This window comes from Symphodus melops, assembly GCF_947650265.1.
Source record: "Symphodus melops genome assembly, chromosome: 8".
NCBI classification, from domain to species: Eukaryota; Metazoa; Chordata; class Actinopteri; order Labriformes; family Labridae; genus Symphodus; species Symphodus melops.
In genome coordinates, this window is record NC_136698.1 from 8,356,056 (window position 1) to 8,377,481 (window position 21,426).

The window sequence follows — 21,426 nt, forward strand, 5'->3', positions numbered from 1 at the left end:
CAATAATGTCGAACTATTTAAGTTGGTGGAGTAAAACAAAGATATCTTTTGTTGATTATTACTTTTATATACTATGTTCTGTGTGTACATTTGTTGTATTAAAGCAACATCAAGAGGTCAAGATTTTGTTCTGAATATGTGCCGTGATTGTCTTTGATGTTCTACTTCCTTTTTACATTCCTTTTACATTTAAAGATAAATAATGGCTGAAATATCTGCTCATTTAATATTATTTTGCTCATATGTTCATCCCTGTTTTAATCACCCATGTCATGTTTACAGCGTCTACAGGGCCAAAAGACACCAACCTACGTCTTTTCACATTGTCCCTGTTTGCACACACCTCAGGAGTTTCATAAATTCTGCTTTTCTAACAACTCTTGAATGTCAGGCTAATGATTAAAAAATCAGCCTAATTAAAATGAGAGTCAACTTCAGACCCAATCAATTCAGCTCACTGAGAGGAGAAAGTCATCAGGCGAAGCTCATAGAGTCATAAAGCGTGATTAAGGTGAGAGTTTTTAGACCAGCGAGAGACAAAGAAGAGGTAAGCCTTCCACCACACACACATTAGCCCTTACTTCTGAATAAAGATCACTGACATTTTCAAGCTAATATAAACATTTGCAGCCTGCAGGGTGAAATTCGACTGCAGCAAAGAAAGAAGACCCATATTAAAATTGTTCCGGGATGATAAATAAATCATCTTTCTTATCTTTGTAGTTATGATTTCTCAGTTTAATGGAGAAAGAAGTTTTTAATTCATAATAAATACAGCTAAAGAAACAAAGGCCTGGTTAGTAAGGATTGAAAAGCTATGTCTTTCAAAAATAATATTTACAATTGAATACCCCACATTTTTTAAATATTTGTCTCTTTAGACATATAAACAATGTTTTAACAGCAGTTTGCCCATATAATTGTTCTTATTTCTGAAATGCATCACAATTAGAAACACTGTCTGTGTCAATGAACATTAACACCTTCTTTAGGTCAGGGAAAGACAAAACCATGTGTATATCAGGCACATTGTTCAGTGAACACATGAAGAGCAGGTGACGAGCTTCTAAAAAAGTTGAAAAAGATCAGTGAGACAAAGTCTTTGGTGCAAAGCCTGTGATAAGTAGTTGGATTTGGGTATATAAGACAATGTTGGTCACACTTAAACATTGATGTGGTTGAAGAAAATCCTGCTCACAGTTGGAGAACTCTTGATGTGTGCAACTATTTTTACAGACACAAAAACATGGTATACAAGTTTGACAAACCATCATAGACAGTGGGAATACTATTTAGTTTATTAAATGTGTTCCTTAATTTGATTGGTATATGTTAAACTCTATTTACTGGGGAACGTTGAATTGAAGGGTGTGTGAAAATGCTTAACAAATAAGATTGTGCTATATGCTGTCAGAGGTTAGAAGAAAGGCGAAAGTGGCAGGACAAGACTGGAACTTGGACATTTAGAGACAAGTGGGATTAAAGTGTGGGAAGGAGAAGTCAGCTTACTAAGTACGATGAGGTTTATTTAAAAGGATGTACACTATATGTACATGAAGAAAAAGAAGTAGCTTGCTACACCAACAACAGACCAGCAGGGGGCAGCATAGCAATGCTGCGTCCTGTTTGCTGTTTGTAACATTATGAAGAAGAAGAAAAAGACCTACCACGTCATCATCCCGAGACTGTTGATCACACACGAGGATGTGTGGCTTTGCATTAAAGTAGTTGTTTATTTTAGTTGTGAATATCCAGTAAAACACAGACTGAGGTATCAATCCTTCGAGGACGAGAAGAGAAACAGACATGGCAGACTTTTCTTCTCTTGGTCTGTCGGACTGGCTGGTGAAGCAGTGTAAGCAGCTGGGCATCAACAAACCCTCTCCTGTTCAGGAAAACTGCATGCCAGCTATTCTTGAAGGTGAGACAGCTTCTGTTAATCAGTCAGGTAAAACAACAACAACAACAACCTGTGTCTCTTCACACATTCCAGTCAAAAGTGGTTTTAACTTATCACCACAGATGGACATTGGAAGAAAAGACATTATTTTTATTATTCATGTATTTTTCACAAGTCTGCTCAGCTCCCAGGACTGCTCATGTTATCAGGGAATTGTGTCGAGAGAAAGATCTCCTGAATGACACTCCTGAAAATCCTTGTGAAATAAAATGTCTTTTAATTTATAGACGGATTTATTTGATGATTCTCGTGGAGTGTGGTGTATGTTACCAAAAAAAGAAAAGAAAAGAAAAGCAGTTTCGGTGATTTTTCTTAAAAAAAAAAAAAAATGAAGTGAGTGAATGTTGTCATTGTGTTTCCTTCTAGGTCGGGACTGTATGGGCTGTGCTAAGACTGGAAGTGGGAAGACGGCAGCATTTGTGCTGCCAGTCCTGCAGAAACTGTCCGAAGACCCTTATGGCATCTTCTGCCTGGTGCTCACTCCTACCAGGTACCTGTAGTGTGTCTGCTATTTCTATCAAATCTCATATCTAATTGAACTCTTGATAAATGAGCTACTATTAATGCTGGCTGCCTTTAACATTTAATAGGATGGTTAGTCTTCCTGTTAATTTGAGGCGGTGTGAAATTGTTTCACTCCCCATATTAGCAGAAACACAGCTAAAGCCAGCAAGACATTAAAGCTGTGTGTAGGACTACAGAGGAAGCTTCCCCCCAATGATTATTATTATTATTATTTTTGTATATTGTATATTGTACATGGTATGTGTTCTCAAGCTAGGTAGAACAGAAGTGTGAGCATTTTAAGCATCTTATTCTTGTGATAAATCAATGTTGTAATTGTGATGTCATGCAGGGAGCTGGCCTATCAGATTGCAGAGCAGTTTCGAATCCTGGGGAAGCCTCTTGGAGTGAGAGACTTGATCGTCGTTGGAGGAATGGGTAAAACTATGAGCATCGCTGCATGCAAATTTCTGTTCATAGGGCTTTCATTATCTATAAACTTTGAAGTTAACTTCGGACACTTTGATGACAACTATGAGTCAGATTTTAGTTGTCATGTGAGAGTTTAAAGCCCCGGTGTTGCATCCTGTCGGAGAGTCTCCTCTGTGCTGACCTCTTCCTGCTGTGTGTCCGACAGACATGGTGACTCAGGCCTTGGAGCTCTCCAAGCAGCCACATGTGGTGGTAGCGACGCCTGGGCGGCTGGCTGATCATATCCGCAGCTCCAACACCTTCAGCATGAGCAGGATCCAGTTTCTGGTGAGTTGAAGAAGACACAAAGACTCGGACCAGGTTTCAACAGTTTCTCTCAGCTTTATCTCTAAATAGAGATCACATGTCTGACTTGGTTAAGACTCTGTTTAAACCAGGACCTGATCAATACGAGGTTCAACATGTGAAGGGGGGGGGGGGATAAGTCAGTTTAGAGCCTTTTGTGTTTGTAGACTACTTCAGCTTTGTGACCTTTCCTGTGTGTGTCAGATTCTGGACGAGGCAGACCGTCTGTTGGAGCAAGGCTGCACAGACTTCACCAGAGATCTGGAGACCATCATGGGGGTCTTACCGGCCAAGCGGCAGACGCTTCTGTTCAGCGCCACACTCACAGACACCCTACAGGAGCTGAAGAACATCGCCATGAACAAACCTCACTTCTGGGAAAGCAAGTCAGAGTGAGTAAACCTGCAGCGGTTTGAAAACCATTTCCACAAATATTCAGTCAGTCATGGAGAAAGTAGAAAGTATAGATTCTGTGTGAAGCGACTCTTCACTTTATTTATGAGTAGTGACATTTTTAGACAACACTTCAGGGAAGATTTAAAAGGGCTTTTCTGTGCCACCTCTATATTGAATCTTGAAAATTATTGATAAAAACTAGCGCACCAGCCTGGAAATTTAGTTTGCATGCAATCCGAACTAGGCTGCATTTAATCTATCTTATTGCAAGAATAATTTTGGATGTCATTGGAAGTTCTTAAAATACACGTGGCAGAAATATTAAGCAGCTACAAACGTGTGCAGCTTTCCACTTCAACCCAGAAGAGGAAGCAAAGCTCCAAACATCCTTTTTCATAAACTTCTTTTAAATCTTGGTCCTGGTCCTGGATCCACACCAGGTCCAGGGTTCGAATTCTGTATTATGAGCCCGACAACTCCATTCTGAATGACCATGTTATTGTTCAGGACAAAAACTGTGGAGGAGTTGGATCAGAGGTTTATCCTGACTCCAGAGAAGGTGAAGGACGCCTACCTGGTCCACCTGATCCAGATGTTTACTGACAAGCACAATGACTGGTCCATCATCATCTTCACCAACACCTGCAAGTAAGAAACTCCATCTGCATCTGTGACGATAGCTGGACAAGATGCTCAAAGATAAATAGCCCACAGTTTTTCTCTGATTTGTACGTCGAAGGAGAGCACATTTATTTGTATGTATTTGAAACATGAGGTCGAGTGGGATCAATGCCGGTTGTGTGTAAATGTTTTTTTTGTTTCTGCTCACAGAAACTGTCAGATCCTCACGATGATGCTGCGTGAATTTAACTTCCCAACCATCTCCCTGCACTCCATGATGAAACAAGTAAGACTTTGCATTTAAAGCACAATTTTGTGAGCTTCGCTTGTCTCTTTGGGGTAACAGAGGCGACGTCAACATTTTTGAGCGAATGGATGAAGTCTGCCTGCCTTATGTGAGGGAATACAGTGGTTTGCTACATCAGAGCTCAACAAGCTCGTGTCTGTTGTGGAAATCTTTGATGGTTCATTCACTCAAAGACTGAGACATAAGTGAGCACAAAGCCTTTTGTGGTAATATAGAAACTGTCGGTGTAAGGGATTAAGTGGATTAAAGCACATGAATGGGTCTGCTTACTAAACAGAAGCTCTTTGTCTTATCCAGAAACAACGATTCGCAAACCTCGCTAAGTTCAAGGCCAGCGTCTACAAAATCCTGATCGCTACAGATGTAGCTTCACGGTAAGAAGCTTTACTAAGCTGCTTTTTCCTTCTTGTGTGAATCATAAAAGAAGTTAAAAACAAATTAATTCTTCACTAAATTGTCCTGCAGTGTTTTCAGAGTGGCTTAAAGAGCCTTACTTTAATAGCTGTCCTGTCCTTTCTTGTCTTACAGAGGTTTGGATATTCCAACTGTCCAGGTTGTCATTAACCACAACACGCCCGGCCTTCCCAAGATCTACATCCACAGAGTCGGTCGAACAGCCAGAGCAGGTAATATTTCTTAGCCTTCTGGTAACCAACCCATGTGTCTCTATGAACAGTTTGATCTTTAAATAAATGTAGCTCAGACTTCAAAAAGGTTTTCTTCCTCTGCAGGGAGGAACGGAGTGTCCATCACTCTGGTGACTCAGTACGACATCCACCTGGTCCAAGCCATCGAAGCACAGATTCGTACGTTTCGTGGTTATAGAGTTTGTGAAAGTGTCTGCAGCATGTGAACAAGTGTGATCTAACTTCACTACTGTTCTGCACCTACAGAGACAAAGTTGAAGGAGTATCCCGTGGTGGAGAAAGAAGTCCTGAAGATCCTCACCCAAGTCAACGTGACTCGACGAGAGTGTGAAATAGTGAGTTTCCTTTTCTTTTCTTTTTTTCCCTGCATGTTTCAGCATTACGTCACATCTTAATCGTTCAGCAAATCTCAAGTTACTGAAGCCCAGAGTTTACTGTCCGATTTCAGGCCAATTTATTACCTTCCGAGTATTATGACTCATTTAAAGTCAGTCTGAATTTTACCTGGTTGCTTGTCGAGTAGTAGCAGGCACGTCCTTTTAATGGGTCTCTGGCCTTTCTATCCTGAAAGAAACAATGAAAGAAATATCTGCAGCCATCCAACTGACCGTTAGTATTTCTGTTTTAGCAGCATGTGTTTGATAGTGAGTGTTTTACCGGTGTGTAAAGCCCATTTGAGCCGTGTATATGGGACAACTAAAATCAACCTCAATCTGTAGTAGTTGTTTTCATGATTTATGAACGCTCCTTCATGATTTTCCACAAACACGGTGCGTTCTCAGGTCATGCCTTTTATTCCAGTCAATGTGTGCTGACATTCCCCGACTTTATACAGTCTTTTAGTTTACACTGGGCTGGAATGATTGTGTTAAGGGGCAAAAAATATTTTCTCGATAGATTATATCTAGATTTTTTTTTTTTTCATATGTAGCTGTTCAAACTTACTACTCTGCAGAGTTGGTCTTGAAAACAAATCTGACATTCTTGATTTTTCTTCCTTGATGCTATCGTCTTGTCTGCATTTTAGAAACTGGAGTCCACAGATTTTGATGAGAAGAAAGAGATCAACAAGAGGAAACAGCTGATCTTGGAGGGAAAGGTAAGCTATCACAGGTGCTGCTCAAAGAACAGCAGCGATGTGAACTTCAAACCAGCTCAACCAAAGTCTGAATATTTCAGTGATCGAATTGCTGTTTCAGGATCCAGACCTGGAGGCCAAGAGGAAGGCTGAGCTAGAGAAGATCAGGAGTAAGAAGAAGCTGTTCAAACAGAAAATCCAGGAGAGCATTCAAAAACAGAAGCGTGGTCAGCTGAAGAAGAAACTGATGAAGAGAAAACAGAAGAAAATGAAAAAGGCAGCAGAATGAAAAGTGTTCTGACACATGTAAATACAAGGTTGTTTTTTTTTTTTTAAATGTACAGTATCTGTAAGATTCTCTAAATAAATAACTGGATTTCATACCGTACAAAGTGCTCAAATTGAAAGCCTTTATTGATTCAGTTTAACAAGAAACAACCGTGTGGTGAAACTTCACTGCAAAAAAGACAATTTCAAATTATTTACATCACACTGAGCTCTCTCGTTTATTGATTACATTTTTGCCTCCTAAGGAGAATCAAGAGTCTGGATCTGAATGTTTTACAACTAATCTACAGCTGATTCACGTTTTCAATGATCACTGCATCATGTTCAAATCAGTTCAAATTCATTATGGCTCAGAAGATGGAAAAAGAAAACACCAAAGCAATAATATTACGGCAGCAGGTTTTTAAAGCTATAACATGTTAGGATTTCGGTGGTGGAACAGGGTGACATTTTCGCACACTGTCAACAAAACTATTTCTAAGTCAATTAAACATGGCAACATGTACTCCTAACATGATTGTCACATGACAGCTGAGATGAGAAGGCTAAACAACAGTGAAGTACAATCTTACTGTGATCAGAAAGTATCTTCCCTGGAAGAGTTACACTACAATCCCTCAGAGTATAGGAGACGTCACAAAACTAATGAAGAAAGGAAAACAGCGTGTGCCTCATTCCTGAAGTCAGCTAAATGCTACAATAACAAATTTGAGGAAATCTACACAAAATGGCTAAATAACCAACCAACTTAACAGAAAAAAAAACCCCGACGCACACAGCAGCAAATGTTCAGGAAAAAAAAAGCGTTTGGATCAGCCAATGTTCACAAAGTTCTCCTGGATGATTATAGATCCAAGTACATCGCAGAACAACTCTACATGAAATACATAAAGCAGGCTAAACAGCTTCACATAAATCAAAAGTCCACAGAAGAAAACATAAATTCTGCCAGCCTCTGTTCGTTTTACTCTACAGAGAAGGAAGGTGGCTTTTTTTTTTTTTTTTTTTTTTTATCCGCCCACCCTTTGAGAAACAACCCTGATGCTGAGCTCGGTGACCTCATCGTGACCAGGCCTGATCTAAAAAAAAAAAACAAAATTAAAGATACCAAAGTTTTTTTTTGTTTTTTTGTCAGTGGGTTTGTTGAGCCCTCTGGTGTGGTAGGTTTATTATGCTGGTAGTTTGATTCTAACTACATTCATGCTTGTGCTGCAGCTGTTTGTCTGAGGGTGATTGGTTATAGGCACTGATTCATGTTTCTCCTTCACTTTTCTTTAGTCTGCTTGCCATCATCTCAAAACTACCGACGGCTTCCCCACTGTTAAAACCCGGGGGAAGGTTAATAAGGTGTCAGAATAACTGAATTCACATAACCAAACATTTTTCAGATAATGTCAATTTCTAAATTATAGGGTCATGTAAAGACATGTTTGTGAAAGTTTATTTTGTCACCCCCTGGTCCATCTTTTGACTTTGGAGGCTGGGCAGTATGACCATCATTCAGATGGGGAGGGGGGGACATTGTTGACGACACTTGGTACACACCATCCTTTCTTGTGGTCGTTTTTTTTTTTTTTAGGACAGAACCGTCCTCACGCCACGTTTCCCTCTAAGGCTTTCACTCTGGCAAAGATTCGAACTGGTTTTCCAAATATGGAAACGCTAGCTTCTCTCCGTTAGCCACCTTCCTTTTCCACTTCTTACCTGTGCTGGATTGATCGCCACAACCCGCTGTAAGCTTCGACTACCGTCGTCTTTCTTTGCTCATGATGTTTGGTTCCTGTCATGTCGAGCAGGGATTTGTGTGATGAGTGTTGACAGTCCACATCCTTCCTAAGGAATCAATCAACGTAGAGCATTTGCCGATCTAAGCGTATAGAGTGTTAAAAAAAAAAAAAGAAAGAAGAAAAAGACATCTGGTCATGAAGCACTGGGACATCAACAACCCCTGCTTTCAAAGATTAAAACAAGGAAAAGCTTTCACTGAAACATCAAGTGACACTGAGTTGAATATTCAATGCTGGTCATGTTTGATAGTTTCAATGACTTTTTTTTTTTTTTTTTTTGCAATTTTGTGCTCAGTGATAAGAAAGGTATCTCAGAGAAGAAACAACTGTCCAATGATCGCGAAATCGGTGGGATTCGCGTGTCATGCCTTGGAAAACAGTCTGAAATCCCCTGTGCTGCTCCACCACTGACGTGTGGCTGAAACCACCTCATGTACGAGGTTGTGAATGAGCCAGTGGTACTTGAGGCGTACAGAAGGTATTTCACATCAAGGCTCTTTTAATCCCAGTCTCAAGCACAGAAACCGTGTTTTTACTTCCTCTCCCAGAGGGTGTGTGTCGACTGCTGCCCCCTTTCGAGGCTGCTGAGGTTTTTTGGGGCCCATTAGAAGATCTTTGTTGCCACTTTCCTCCCATGACAAACCAAATTTAATAGACTAATGTTGAGTAGCAGACGCTTTTAGCTCGGGGATTTTGTGTTGCTTGTTCAGTGACTTCCGGTAAACATGCCCCCTGCAAGTCTGGAGAAAAAGTAATTCAGATTCAGCTGGAAAGCTTTGATGTCCATCTTAACATGAGATAGCTTTGCTTCCTTCCCTGGAGGCTGTGGGTTGAAGAGGTTGGCTGGATTATTTCGTTGGGAGTTGGGGACTCTTTGGATTCCCATGAGACCCCTGACCTCTCCCCCTCCGTTTCCCTCAGCAGCTCGACCACTCGCTGCCATTTTAATCGACTTCCCTCCTTCACTTCGCACGGACATCTGTCCCTGCCTCTCGCTTGTTCTCTCGGCCTCTCTTGCCCGTCCGTTCGTGCTCTCTTCTTCTTCTACCCTCTTATTTCACTCGCTGGTCATTGGTTTGGTTTCGCTATCCCGTCGCTTTCACTCGGTGGTGCTTCGGTTGTAGCAGAGGAAAACAGGTATCCATTTTATGTTTTTATTATTTCCCAGATTAAAAAGCTGATGAACTAAGCTCAGCTCAAGCCTAGCTCCCATCATCAAGTGACCTGAAAGACACAAAACACCATTATTTTACTCTTTGTCCACAAAACAATAACAATCTGGTCTCCACCTAATCAGCCTCAGTAGCTTTCAAAATAAAGAAAAGAAAAAAGAAGGGGGTTAAGAGTTATTCCTGGACATCGACTTTGGAGATAGTAGAATACCAGAGAGAGAGAGAGAGCGGAGAATGACATGCAGGAAAGGGAACCACGGGTCAGATTTGAACCCGCACCACTCACTTGAACTACAGTATGGCCGCTGTACATGGGGACCTAACTGCTGGACCATATCCACTGACATCATCCAAGACAGCAGATTTTAGAGTAGTTACAGGACTGACAAAAACCTTGTCTTTTAGTTTATATTTCTGGATTTAATCTGATATATTGAAGTGAAGTGTAATGTTACACAAATGGACTTTTTTTTGTAAACATCATTATTTTAGATCAAGTACTTCCTGCTATGTATTATTTCTTTAACAACTGCAATTGAAGAGAGCATCAAATTGACTCAGGAAACCAGAAAACTGCAGCACATCAGACGCTTTAATATCCTATACTGTGACTTCAAACACACCTTCATGTACTTACACTCTAATACTGTGACAGTCCAGTCACCCCGCCATGTTGGTATGCACGTTCACCCTGGTAAGTCGAGTCCTGGGACAAAGCCACGTCGATTTGGGACTTGAACTCATCGCCCAGGTAACTGTCCTGGAGAACATGAAAGCAGAGGCAAAGTTACACTCTGACCCTCATCAGTGATCTTTCTCATCCATTTAATTTATTCTGCTCAAATCGGTTATATAGTTACGTTTGACTAGGTTTGATCTAATCTAATGATGAACAGAAGAAACTGTAACAAACGTACAGGGTTTGAGTAACATTGGTGTTACCTGGGACAGCTCTGGTTGGGATAGTCCAGGCTGGCTCATCTGAGACGGCTGGCTCATGGAGATGTAGCCCTGTGTCAGCGGCCCCTGGGAGAAGGACTGGGAGGCCCCATCCTGGCTTGCCTGACTGTTGGGTCCATTACCATGACCACTCTGGTTCCCCGGGCCACGGAGCCTCTGCCGCCCTCCACGCCCAGGCTTACCCTTCATAGCTCCACGACCTCAAAGAAGAAAGAGCAGATCATTTTTGACCATTTGCAAACTGTACCAAGATGCGTTCATAACTCTTCAACAGTTCAGTGGAGTGCATCATTGCTGTGCGCTACCTGTTGCAGGGCCATTGGTCTGACCCAGGTAACTTGGTGGAGGCATTGGCGGCATCACCAGGTTGAAGGGTATTGGAATATTCATGGCGGACATGTGACCGGGGCCTGCCCCTATCATTCCAATCTGGTCATGGGTTTGAAAGTACATGTTGGATGGCCGGCCGGCTGGAAGAAAACACACAGATCAAGGTTCTTAAGAGTGGGGAAGTGGATCACAGTTGATCCCTGATCCAGTCAGATTTCAGATTGCATATGATAAGGTGAAAAAAATGAAGTGTTCACGTGAGGTGTGCATGTGCCATAGACATTCTGTACACTGTAGAAATAGTCAGTCAAACCAAAAGATATTAAATGCATACCAGTATTGCTGCGGTCGTAGGCTGAGCCGGGGATGAGGGCCTCGCGGGCGTCGTACATCGCAGTGCTCATAAAACGTCCCCCCTAGAAAACAACACAATCACAATTTAAAACAGTTGCATACTTCAGAGGATTAGGCCTCCAATTACTGATCATCTGCACGAGTAGGTCAGTCCAGTATCCATTAAAACCAGTCATTGATGTCCTCCACACAGGTATGCACTTCAGTTTGATATGTGTGAACAGGTGAAATGACTAACGAATGTTTGAATACCCATAATTCATTCTGTGTCTGATTCAAGGAGAAACCGCCTGCACAGCCAATCCGTCCTGACTCACCACGTTTGTCTCCAGAACATGATGAGACACAAACAGCTGTACTCACGGGGTTGATGGTGTTGACCAGCTTGCGAGGCTTGCTGAACTGCATGAGGCTCTCCCTCAGATTGTTGAGGGGTCCCTCCACCAGAACTTTCTGCTCTTTGTAATTGTTGAGCAGGTTGTTCCACAGAGGCTGCTTGGAGAGGGCTTTGGGGTTCCCCACAATGATCACACCGTACCTTCATTCACAGCACAAAAATCAATCATCAAATTAAGAGTCTCAACGGGAAATTCTACCGTGCCACATTTATACACTTTGATGCTTGAACTAATTTAGAGTTATGGTTTTTACTTGGCTCTGGTCAGCGCCACGTTGAGACGACGCGGGTCGTTCAGGAAGCCGATGCCCTGGTGCTCGTTAGCTCGGACACATGACAGGATGATGAAATCCTTCTCTCTGCCCTGGAAGGCGTCCACGCTGGCAATTTCCACTTGCTGCAGTGGGACAGGAGGAGATGATCATTTGGAGAAGATTCCATAGTAAAATCAGTGGACTACATTATGTCCAACACTAGAAATGATAACTTAACTTCACAATCTATCAGATTTCTAAATGTGTTCTCGGCTCTGGCTCTTTGTTCTTTAAATTTCTATATCTATTACCTTTTCTGTTAGGTTTCATACAAAAGAAGTAAAGCTACATCTACATGATTATAAGCGACGTACCTGATAGAGTTTGGTGTGCAGGGAGCCACTGAACTGCATGTACTGGACCAGGTAGGAGCGCTGACCCTCATACGGGGTGATGATGCCGATCTGGTCAGGCTTCGCTCCAGCCTTCAGCAGCCTGGTAGTGATCTTCTCCACGTTGGCAGCCTCCGTCCTTAAAGACATCAACATCAACTCATTAATTCACTGTTCAGTATGCAGGACCTCACATCGGAGGATAAAGGAGTACATTAGCTGTAGCTTTTTGCAGTCATGTCTTTGGCATCTCAGCTTTGCATAACCTTTAAAAGACCTTTACGTCTTTCTTCTGTGAACTTTAATCTCTCCCCAACAAGATTCATTCATGAAAATAGAATCAAGACTTTCAAGAAACACTGATTTCATTTGAAGAGAATCCTCCTTCAGTGTTCTGTCATTCCTGGTGATGAGATTTTATCAAGTTTACCTTGAAACTCAATTACATCAGCCTGCCGTAACAGGTTAGTAAGGAAAGAGGAGCGAGTTCTTTCCAAACAGCAGCATTCACCTCACTCTTCTACAAGCTGTGGCCTAAACAAAGTCACAAATAAACAAACCAGTGTGTTGTTACCTGTTAAGGTAGGATGTTCCAGAGCTGGCAATCTCCTCCTGGCCTTGAGTCACGTAAAAGAACATGGGCTTGTCTGGCTGCGGCCACTGGAAGTCAAAGCCTTTCTTGATGCGGTCAGCTGTGAAGGAGAAAAAGATTGAATTAGGTTACACAGGTTTGTGGTTGTTTTACATGCTACTGTACCGGCCCAATGAAACTTATTTTCAAACCAGATAATGGAGGTGTTTTTTGACAAACCTGCAGTTACACCGTTCTGCAGGGAGCCCTCGTAGAAGATGTTCGATGGGAAGGCACTGAGTGCTGGGTGCATGCGGTACTGAACCTGCAGGCGAATCGGACGGATCCCGAGGACCACAAGGCGTTCAAACAGGGACTGGGAAAGACCTGCTTTTGCTGCCTTCTTACACATCACCACTGGACCCAGCTGACAGTGATCGCCCACCAGAATGAGCTGTGAGCAGAGGGGTGAAACACCACGGCGTGAGGAACAAGTTGACATGACAGCATACAGTAACAAGTCTTAGTTCTTGAGTGTTCAAGAAGGTCTCGTCAAAGCTCGTGTGAACAGAAACACCCTTAGATGAACTGTGATCGTGCGTTTGTACCTGCTTAGCTCCGAGCACCACAGGAACCATACACTCTGGCTCTGTGGCCTGGGTGCTCTCGTCGATCAGGATCGAGCGGAACTGCATCTTGGCCAGGCGTGGGTCACCAGCCCCGACACAGGTACAACAGATAACATCGGCATTCTGGACAAAACAGGGAAAGATCATGAGATTAAAAAAAAAACCAAAGGTCTCGACTCCTCTCTGCAATGCACGGGTTAGGGTTGAAAACCAAAGAAACCCACACAAATATAAGAAACAAGCTTGTAGTTATTGCATCACTTGTTATGGCCAAATTGATTACACACGCAGTGCTCCTAATATCAGATTTTAAATGGCAAGGACCAAATTGCATTTTTGCATTCAAACTTGATTGTCATGACATTTTAAAACTCCTCCTCACCATGAGCAGCTCCCTCTCTGCTGTACGTTTCAGAGCTCTGTAGCGTTTCTCATCAGCAGACGACAGCTCACCGGTCTCATCCTTCAGCTGCTGGAGTTTCTGAAGCTCCGGCATGCTGCAGAGAGACGACACACATCAGGATGGAATCAGGAAACTCACACTGCAACCTTTTAGAACTAAAAGGTGTCCTGAACTGACTTTTTAGAAATCCTTTGTTTGTCTTGTTTCACAGTGGTATTACAATATGTACTTCTGTTAACATCGGAATCACACACAAGCAGGACCTGTGGACATGCATTAATGGTGCCCTGCTCAAGGACATCTCTGCAGAGCTCGAGAAGCGGTCTGGCACCTCTCCAGCTTCCAGACACTTTCCATATTTTTGATCCACATCGGGATCTAAACCGGCAACCCTCCGGTTCCCAACCCAAGTCCCTGAGCTACTGCCACCCCCAGAACTCTAAAAATTAGTATCAATATCTTGAGTCTGGGCTCGACTTCCCTGCCTGTCACCGACCTGTCCATGTTGCTGATCTGGTTGTGCAGAGCCAGGAAGGACACTGGTGACTCAATGGCCTCCCTGCTCTTTGCACACAGCCTGACAACCTTCAGTCCAGTCTTGTCAATCTTCTCAGTCAGCTGATCCACAGCAATGTTACTGGGAGCACACACCAGAACTGGTCTGAAGACAAAGAAACACAAAGAGAGAGACAATAGAAACGGGTATTTAAAATACAGTTATCATAGTAACACAAAATAAAACAACATACAAGGTGATTGTGATTGTGGGTAATTATAAAAGTCCCTTGTGTCATACCCGTTGCCTTGCCGGGACAGGTGGTACACGATCGTGGCAGAGGTGACAGTCTTCCCAGTGCCTGGAGGACCCTGGATCAGACTGAGAGGCCTCTGCAGCACCGTCTTCACAGCGTACACCTGGATAAATAGTTTACAAACAAAGACAATTCAGACCGAACAAAGTGATGAAAATATGGATATCAAGCTTTTTCTCAAAACTACCAACATGAAATAGACCAAACTGTGCTGGTATTCTACTTAATCTACTTACAATGATTAAACATTAGAATGATGGTTCCGGATCTGAGTCCCCCCATCAAAACAAAAACAGATGCAATGTTTTGACCACCTAAATAGAGACTTACTCTCCTTCATGAATGTCTTGGGTTTTTTTGTTTTGTTTTTCTTGGTTATTCAAGAAAGAATACATATACTGATGCAGGAATAATTCACAGTAAATAGGACAGACTTTCTGACCTGTGAGTGATTGAGGTCTGGCAGGCCCTGGGCAGTGAAGCGCTTTGGAAGCTGGCACTTGATGGTGACATCCTCTACCTCGTGGCCGAGCAGTTTGTGGTAAATGTATCCAGACACAGATGTCTCATCCACTGCAAATGTCTTCAGGGCGCTCTGCATCCTGCAGCGACACATGCACAAGTGGCATTATCACTTACTTACAAGCCTTTACCCACAGAGTGAAATGATCATCTTTATTTAAAAAATGACAGACGTCTGCACTTTACACACAATTACAAACTGTAAAGCAGTTGATCTCAACCCGACCCCAGGTTGGGAACCAACGCTCTAAACCATGAATGCTCATTCTTATAAACTGTGAATAAATACAGTGACGTAGAGACTGAAATAAACGTTTCCATCAAGTTAACAATATTAAATGTTAGCATACCTATCAAAGGAAGTGGACTTCCACACAAAGTCCACCTGGAAGTTGTGGGGGATTTCAACAGGCGCTCCAACACTGCTCCGCAACTCAATGGCTATTTCATCCCCATAGTCTTAAAAAAACAGGCAGTTAAGGTAGTTCACATCCATCATGACAGCACCTTCAGTCTCCACTGGACTTTTACGACTTTGCAGCTTTACCAACTTTAACTTTACACACTAGTCTAAGTATGGTAGATAATATTTTAAGACACTGTGATGTAATTAATTATGTTGATATAACTGATAGGATTATGAAGATTATAAAGGATACTGTCAGGAACTTTGATCACATGGCCGATGCCTTTCCACAGCGGGGCCAGGTCTCCCTTGTACCGCAGGCAGATCTCGTCACCCTGCATGAGCCTCATATCTGGGATTTACACACGGATACAAGTTACAAACCCTTATATGCCTAAAAAAAAAAAAAAAATTACAACAAATTATCTAAGGAGGATGGTTGATGTTCATGAACCAAAGGATACAACACCGTGCACGCACAAAAAACGCACATGACCCCATTACAAAAATAATGGCAAAAAAAAAAAATCCAAGCACACATGCCACCAAAAGATGCAGGGTTTGGAGGGGTTGCGTGCAACTTTGAAGACTGAATGGGGAGGGAGGGGGCTCTATCTGGCCCAGAGAACCACTGGGAGGAAGTAAGGACTTGAGAATTACCACCTGAATCCGTCTTGGGCAGTGTGAAATAGGCAATCCGCTTTTTGTTCAGACCCAGGTCCCACCTGACAGTTATATTGTCTTGGGTCTATAAAAGAAAAAGAAAAAGATTCATTATAATATTATCTACTTTAAAGGGCTCTAAGGTATAAGGCCACATCGATGTGATACAAGTGTCAAAGAGTTTTGCATTATGTCTGACAAAAAAAAAAGAAAAAAGTCACAATAGGGTGCTTCCAGGTACCTGAGACTCCTTAAGCTTCTTGTCATAGTCAGCTTCAAGTTTGACCAGAGGGCCAAAGATATTTTGGTACTGGTACGCGTCCTCATAGCGCAGCAGCACATGCTGGGGCTCCTCGTCCACTCCCGGTTTCTCCAGGTCTTCCAAGGTGGCACTTGGGTTGTCCTGAGAGAATCAAACAAACCGTCAATAAAACGTATCGTACACATCCAGTCCCAAACTTGTGGAAACAAACGTCTGTAATTAACCGCTTTTCACAAACCCTCTGCAATGCTTCACTGTGAAAAGATACACTCCATCGCAGCATGACCATGAATTATGAAACCCTGGAGAGAAAACTTCCCTGCCTGTCAGCCACATACCTTCCACAGCTCCTCCAGCTTGTTGATCTGCTGGGCAGTAATCTGACGGGACCGAAGCTGCTCCTGCTCTGAGGGGATCTTCACCAGCCAGGACAGAAAGCAGCGATCCTGGATCAGTGGTTGCCACTGCGAGCTGTCCCAATTGATGTCTTTCAAGCTGCTCTGGCTAGCACAGGGCTGCCTGCATGAATACAAAGAGCATACGGACAGACACTGAGCTCATGTGTGGGATTTGGGGAATAAAAACATGAATTGTAACACATTGTTTGTCTTCCCAGAGTTCTGACCACATAAAGGGTTAAATTAATGCCACACGGGTTACAGGTCATTAACAGGGAGTTCCTAAAACACCACATGCAGAGGAAATTATTGACTGTTTAATTCTGTATAACTGTTCAGTGCTATTTTGAAAGAATACCTACAAACCGCACAATGATCAGGGACGTGATCGGCATCAGACACAAAAGCAACAGATTTATAATATTACATACAAATATAAAATGTAGAGTTAACCTGTCGTTAATATAAACTCTTTCACTATACAAGATGGACATAACCATTCAATAAATAAGGCAGAGGAGGAACGACCGTTGAAGAAATATGCTACATTACCTTATTTATAATGTTATGTATTTTGTAGATTTATTTTTTAATTTCAATCAAAGGAGATTTTACAGTATCAATAGAGCTGCAAAGCTGTGCATGCCGTTTAGAAAGGCTCATTTCCCATGATGCAGTAGATGCAAAACTGCATTATGCACGGAACGTCATCAAAACAAACAGAAAGCAAAAGTGAAAGCAAAGATTAAGGAAACATTTTGTATTTTTACAAACACCAGGAAGTCTGGAGTTGGACATGAGTCATTCAAGATTCACTAAAACAAGGTCAAACACAGCAGCAACACGACCAAGAAGGACAAGAAGTTAGCAACAACAGTTAGGCTCGCTACACGCCGTCAGTGTGTGCCGTCTGTGCCAGCAGCAATGACTCTTTCATGCTCACTCAACTTGTAAAACAAGCTCAGAAGATGACAGAAGCACTTCTCTGTAAAGCCTTATGCACGTATAGCGTGTTTGATGAGGAAGGCTTCAGACAGCTGCTCAGTGAGACACGCCGCTTCAGTACTTTCCAGATGTAAATCAAAAAGAGATTCTTGCAAATTCAAGTGGACTGATAGTCAAGTGAAAGCTGAATATTACACATGATACAAAAAAAACTGAGAGACAACAGGAAGGAATATATTTTTTGCATGTATTAGTAGCTCTGGCATTATAAACTGAATATTTTGGTTTACTGTTAGGATCTCTAAGGGTGTAAATGTATTAGTTTAAAGTTGCAGGATCCTTAAATCTATGCATCTGCTGTTATTCTCAACAAAAAAACAGCTGTTAAAGGGAATTCCTTGTATGACATGGTCATGATCCAAAACTAACGCGTATGGTGACATGCATCGTATGGTGACATGCATCGTATGGTGGGGTTGTAAGAAATGCCCAGGCTTAGTGTTAATATCTAGCATTTTGAACCTATTGAAAACCTATTGGAACTCAGCCCACACTGGGAAAGAACTTCACAACAAGTACAAGTCTTTAATTTAAACAGTCTCAATATTATGTTTAACTAGGCTAGTGTGTCTTGTGTAGTAATATATACCCCGCAAGTGTTTAGGATATACACTTCACAGCAACATTAATAGGCCTAAGCATACTTCCGTTTAAGGTTTTTCATGCGTTTATGAGTGAAGAAAAACAGCTAGTACAACTTGAAGCCTTTATGATTCCTGTATTAGGTTAGGATTCAAGAGATTCATCTTTTGATTTTTTATTGACAAAAAACCTGGAATACAGTGTTTTGAGCAGTCGTGGACTTAAAATAGACTAAACTATACATAAAGTAAAAGCATAAAGCAAAAATGATTTAAAAAGTGACAAACTAATCAGCATGTTTGTCTCAAGGCCGAGTCTAAATACAACCAAAATAAACCGTGCTTTAACATCTGTGTTGACTTTATGCACAAAATGAATAAAAGTTCTGCCTGTTCATTTTAAATGTGTTGCCTTCATTAGCTTGTTAAAGTTGCTGTTTTCTCACAAGGGAGGCAACTTTATTTGGAGCTACAAATCCTCATCATCAGTGGCAACATGAAGACTGACGCAGGAACAAACACACCCAATGCTGAACCTTCTGTTTCAACATATAAAATGTTTACAGTCTGTCTCTACACGCTGTCACCCCTGTGACACTCAAACGTCAGAGAAGACTCATGGTCCCAGACACCTGAACCCAAATATGGTTCCCACTAACTGTGTTACCACTGTTACCAGTCATGCCAACAAATCATCTCAAACTTGAACTTCAAACTTTTCACATCCTGCGAGTTTGCATTGAGCTTAACAGCAAACTCAACGAGGAATCTTACCGTCTCTTGAAAACTTCCAAACTATTTACAAACTGCTCTCGGAGAACAGCGTTAAAGCTTTCTTTATCTGGCATTATACCCGAAACCCAGAGTTCCCACTATACTCTGTGCCTTTTATTTGTGTTTTTTTAAGATGTTCTATATGCCTTTCTGTCATCTTTTATTCATATATAATCATGTTTTTTATTATCTATTTATACTTGACTGGAGATATTTTGAATCTAAACTTAAAGAAATTCCATGAAGATAAAATCCCACCTGCAAAGTAGCACCACCACAGAATCGGCCTTGGCTGGGATGAAGCCCAGCAGGAAGACGTTGCGGCAGCCACAGTTGTAACACTCCAGCACCGTCTCGCCCAGTGGTCCGTCTTTATGCAGGGTCACCTCTTTGCATTTTGCTCTTACCAAATGGTTCACAATGTGACTGTCAGAAAGACCATGAAGAAAACCATTAGAAATGTGTCTTGATAACATGCCTGCTTATATCCATCCAACTCGTCCAACAACCAAAGAGACAATAGAATTCCCTTCACCACTTTTAATTGGCAATGCTTTATGTCAGCAGCAGATACGACATGGACCAACAACGTGATTTAAAAATGCACCTTTAATAAGTTTCTGTAGACGGTGCACCATAAAGATCTCTCTTTACATTAATTCAACATGTCTGAGGTAAAAGGCAGGCTCTTTGAGATCATTTATAGTTGTAGTTTTTTTAAAGATGAGTAGAGTGCACACCTGCCAGATGTGTTTCCACGTCCATTACAGAACCACTTCTTGCTGGTGTTGCAGTACACAACACATGCTGGATCGTGGATCCCACAGTAGCTGAAAGAAAAGCAAAAGCAGCAGTGTTTAAAAAAAAAAAAAAAAGCATCATAATAAGCGCAGTTTAGGCTTTATTATATTAATTACAAACCGGTTTCATTAGCAATAGTAGAGACCTGCCAAACAGACAACAGGCTTGATAAAGGAGGAAGTAAACGTGCTTTTGAGTATAAAATGGTTAAGCATACATACACACAGTGTTGTGTTTAAACAAAAAAAAAAAAGAAAAACACGAATCAGTATTCATCTGTGATCACGTGTAAAGTGACATCGTAACGTGGTGGAGCTCGTGCCAGCCTACCTGCACGCGTGCACAGGCAGATCTTTGGTGTAGTATGTGTCTTCTTCATCTTCCTCAAAGTTGAGCTCGGCCAACAACTGGCTGGCTTTGGACACAGAGTCATCCAGGCCACCATTTAAAAGACCTTCATCAGGACCATTGACCTGCAGTACAACATAAGCTTTAACTAACAAACTCAATGCTAAGCTGCTAAAAGACACAGCAGGACAATAACACGTTGACATATTGACAGCGGTTATTACATAAATATATATATATGGGTATTAAAACACGTGATGTACAGTCCGAAACAAACGTGTTACGACAGGTGATTTCACTTTGAGATGTTAGGATATGGTTGTATCAGCTTGCAGCCAGCTAGCGATAACAGCTAGCTAACGTAAGGCTAAGTATCCAATAATAGCGGGCTAACATGCACCGCTGGGTCGGCGAGCTAACTGCGGCTAACGTCGGTAAACTGCGCTTCACGGCGCCTTCCTGTAAAAGTAAAAACATCGAACCTGACTGTCCAGCTGGCTCTGTGTGTGGCCTTGGGTTTGAGTCTGGCTTGGAAGCGTGAAGTCGGTGAAGTCGTACTCGGAGCCCTGGGTGTCCGCTCCGAGCAGCTCCGCTTCCTCGGTGTCCAGGAAGGTGAGTGTCTGCGAGCTCGGCCCGTACGCCTCCACACTCATCTCGACTTTCAACTGTCGCTTTTTACTCAACTGTTTCCGTTTTCTGTCTTAAAGGAGGCGGCAGAATCCGTAATGTGTTTGTTTATATCGACACGGGATTATGAGGCCGACTGTCTTAATTTGAACCCAAACAAAAAAAATGGATCCGATCAGAAGCTCGAGAGATCCAGGTCCAACGGCGGCGACGGTGACGAACTTCCACGCGCGGCTCAACGTGTGACGTTCACACGGCAAGCGGATGACCGAAGATAGTGCAACAGAGAGAAGAGCTCTCACTCTGAGCTTATTTTCGGGTATCAAAACGGAACAGTGAACCATTGCAGAAATGTTTTCCTGAATGTATCAGTAAAATATTGTAAATATTTCTTTGGAGC

The 21,426-nt window shown here is 42.1% G+C and overlaps 2 protein-coding genes across 3 annotated transcripts; one reads left to right on the forward strand and one right to left on the reverse strand.

The window, feature by feature from the left end:
• Positions 1-1,645: 1,645 nt before the first annotated feature.
• Positions 1,646-8,492, forward strand: ddx49 (DEAD (Asp-Glu-Ala-Asp) box polypeptide 49). The gene is made up of 13 exons (XM_079349677.1): positions 1,646-1,921; positions 2,327-2,450; positions 2,817-2,902; positions 3,102-3,223; positions 3,446-3,633; positions 4,145-4,285; positions 4,469-4,544; positions 4,863-4,939; positions 5,094-5,191; positions 5,297-5,371; positions 5,459-5,547; positions 6,240-6,311; positions 6,412-8,492. Exons 1-13 carry the CDS (start codon positions 1,807-1,809, stop codon positions 6,577-6,579), a joined length of 1,431 nt encoding a protein of 476 aa, XP_079205803.1. The 5' UTR covers positions 1,646-1,806; the 3' UTR covers positions 6,580-8,492.
• LOC306827690 (regulator of nonsense transcripts 1) lies at positions 6,687-21,316 on the reverse strand. Of its 2 annotated transcripts, none has more exons than XM_079349676.1 (24): positions 20,882-21,316; positions 20,382-20,524; positions 19,991-20,080; positions 19,509-19,676; positions 16,831-17,011; positions 16,472-16,633; positions 16,231-16,315; positions 15,821-15,919; positions 15,512-15,620; positions 15,082-15,241; positions 14,624-14,742; positions 14,324-14,488; positions 13,807-13,921; positions 13,404-13,547; positions 13,036-13,249; positions 12,799-12,916; positions 12,207-12,363; positions 11,833-11,975; positions 11,545-11,719; positions 11,162-11,243; positions 10,803-10,967; positions 10,480-10,697; positions 10,175-10,297; positions 6,687-9,589 (listed from the first exon to the last, which is right to left on the reverse strand). In XM_079349676.1, exons 1-23 carry the CDS (start codon positions 21,050-21,052, stop codon positions 10,178-10,180), a joined length of 3,303 nt encoding a protein of 1,100 aa, XP_079205802.1. In that variant the 5' UTR covers positions 21,053-21,316; the 3' UTR covers positions 6,687-9,589; positions 10,175-10,177. The 2 variants fall into 2 exon arrangements, with proteins under 2 accessions (XP_079205802.1, XP_079205801.1); XM_079349675.1 differs by having other exon boundaries at positions 16,228-16,315; positions 20,882-21,315.
• Between the last annotated feature and the right edge of the window lie 110 nt (positions 21,317-21,426).

Excerpts from the sequence above, each read along its gene's own strand:
- ddx49 (XM_079349677.1), top strand. The coding sequence starts at position 1,807 with ATGGCAGACTTTTCTTCTCTTGGTCTGTCGGACTGGCTGGTGAAGCAG. Across the intron at positions 2,451-2,816 it reads CTGGTGCTCACTCCTACCAG|GGAGCTGGCCTATCAGATTG; the intron begins GTACCTGTAGTG and ends GATGTCATGCAG. Across the intron at positions 4,940-5,093 it reads GCTACAGATGTAGCTTCACG|AGGTTTGGATATTCCAACTG; the intron begins GTAAGAAGCTTT and ends CTTGTCTTACAG.
- LOC306827690 (XM_079349675.1), bottom strand. The coding sequence starts at position 21,052 with ATGAGTGTGGAGGCGTACGGGCCGAGCTCGCAGACACTCACCTTCCTG. Across the intron at positions 16,634-16,830 it reads AGCTGGAGGAGCTGTGGAAG|GACAACCCAAGTGCCACCTT; the intron begins GTATGTGGCTGA and ends TGATTCTCTCAG. Across the intron at positions 10,698-10,802 it reads GACCAATGGCCCTGCAACAG|GTCGTGGAGCTATGAAGGGT; the intron begins GTAGCGCACAGC and ends TTCTTCTTTGAG.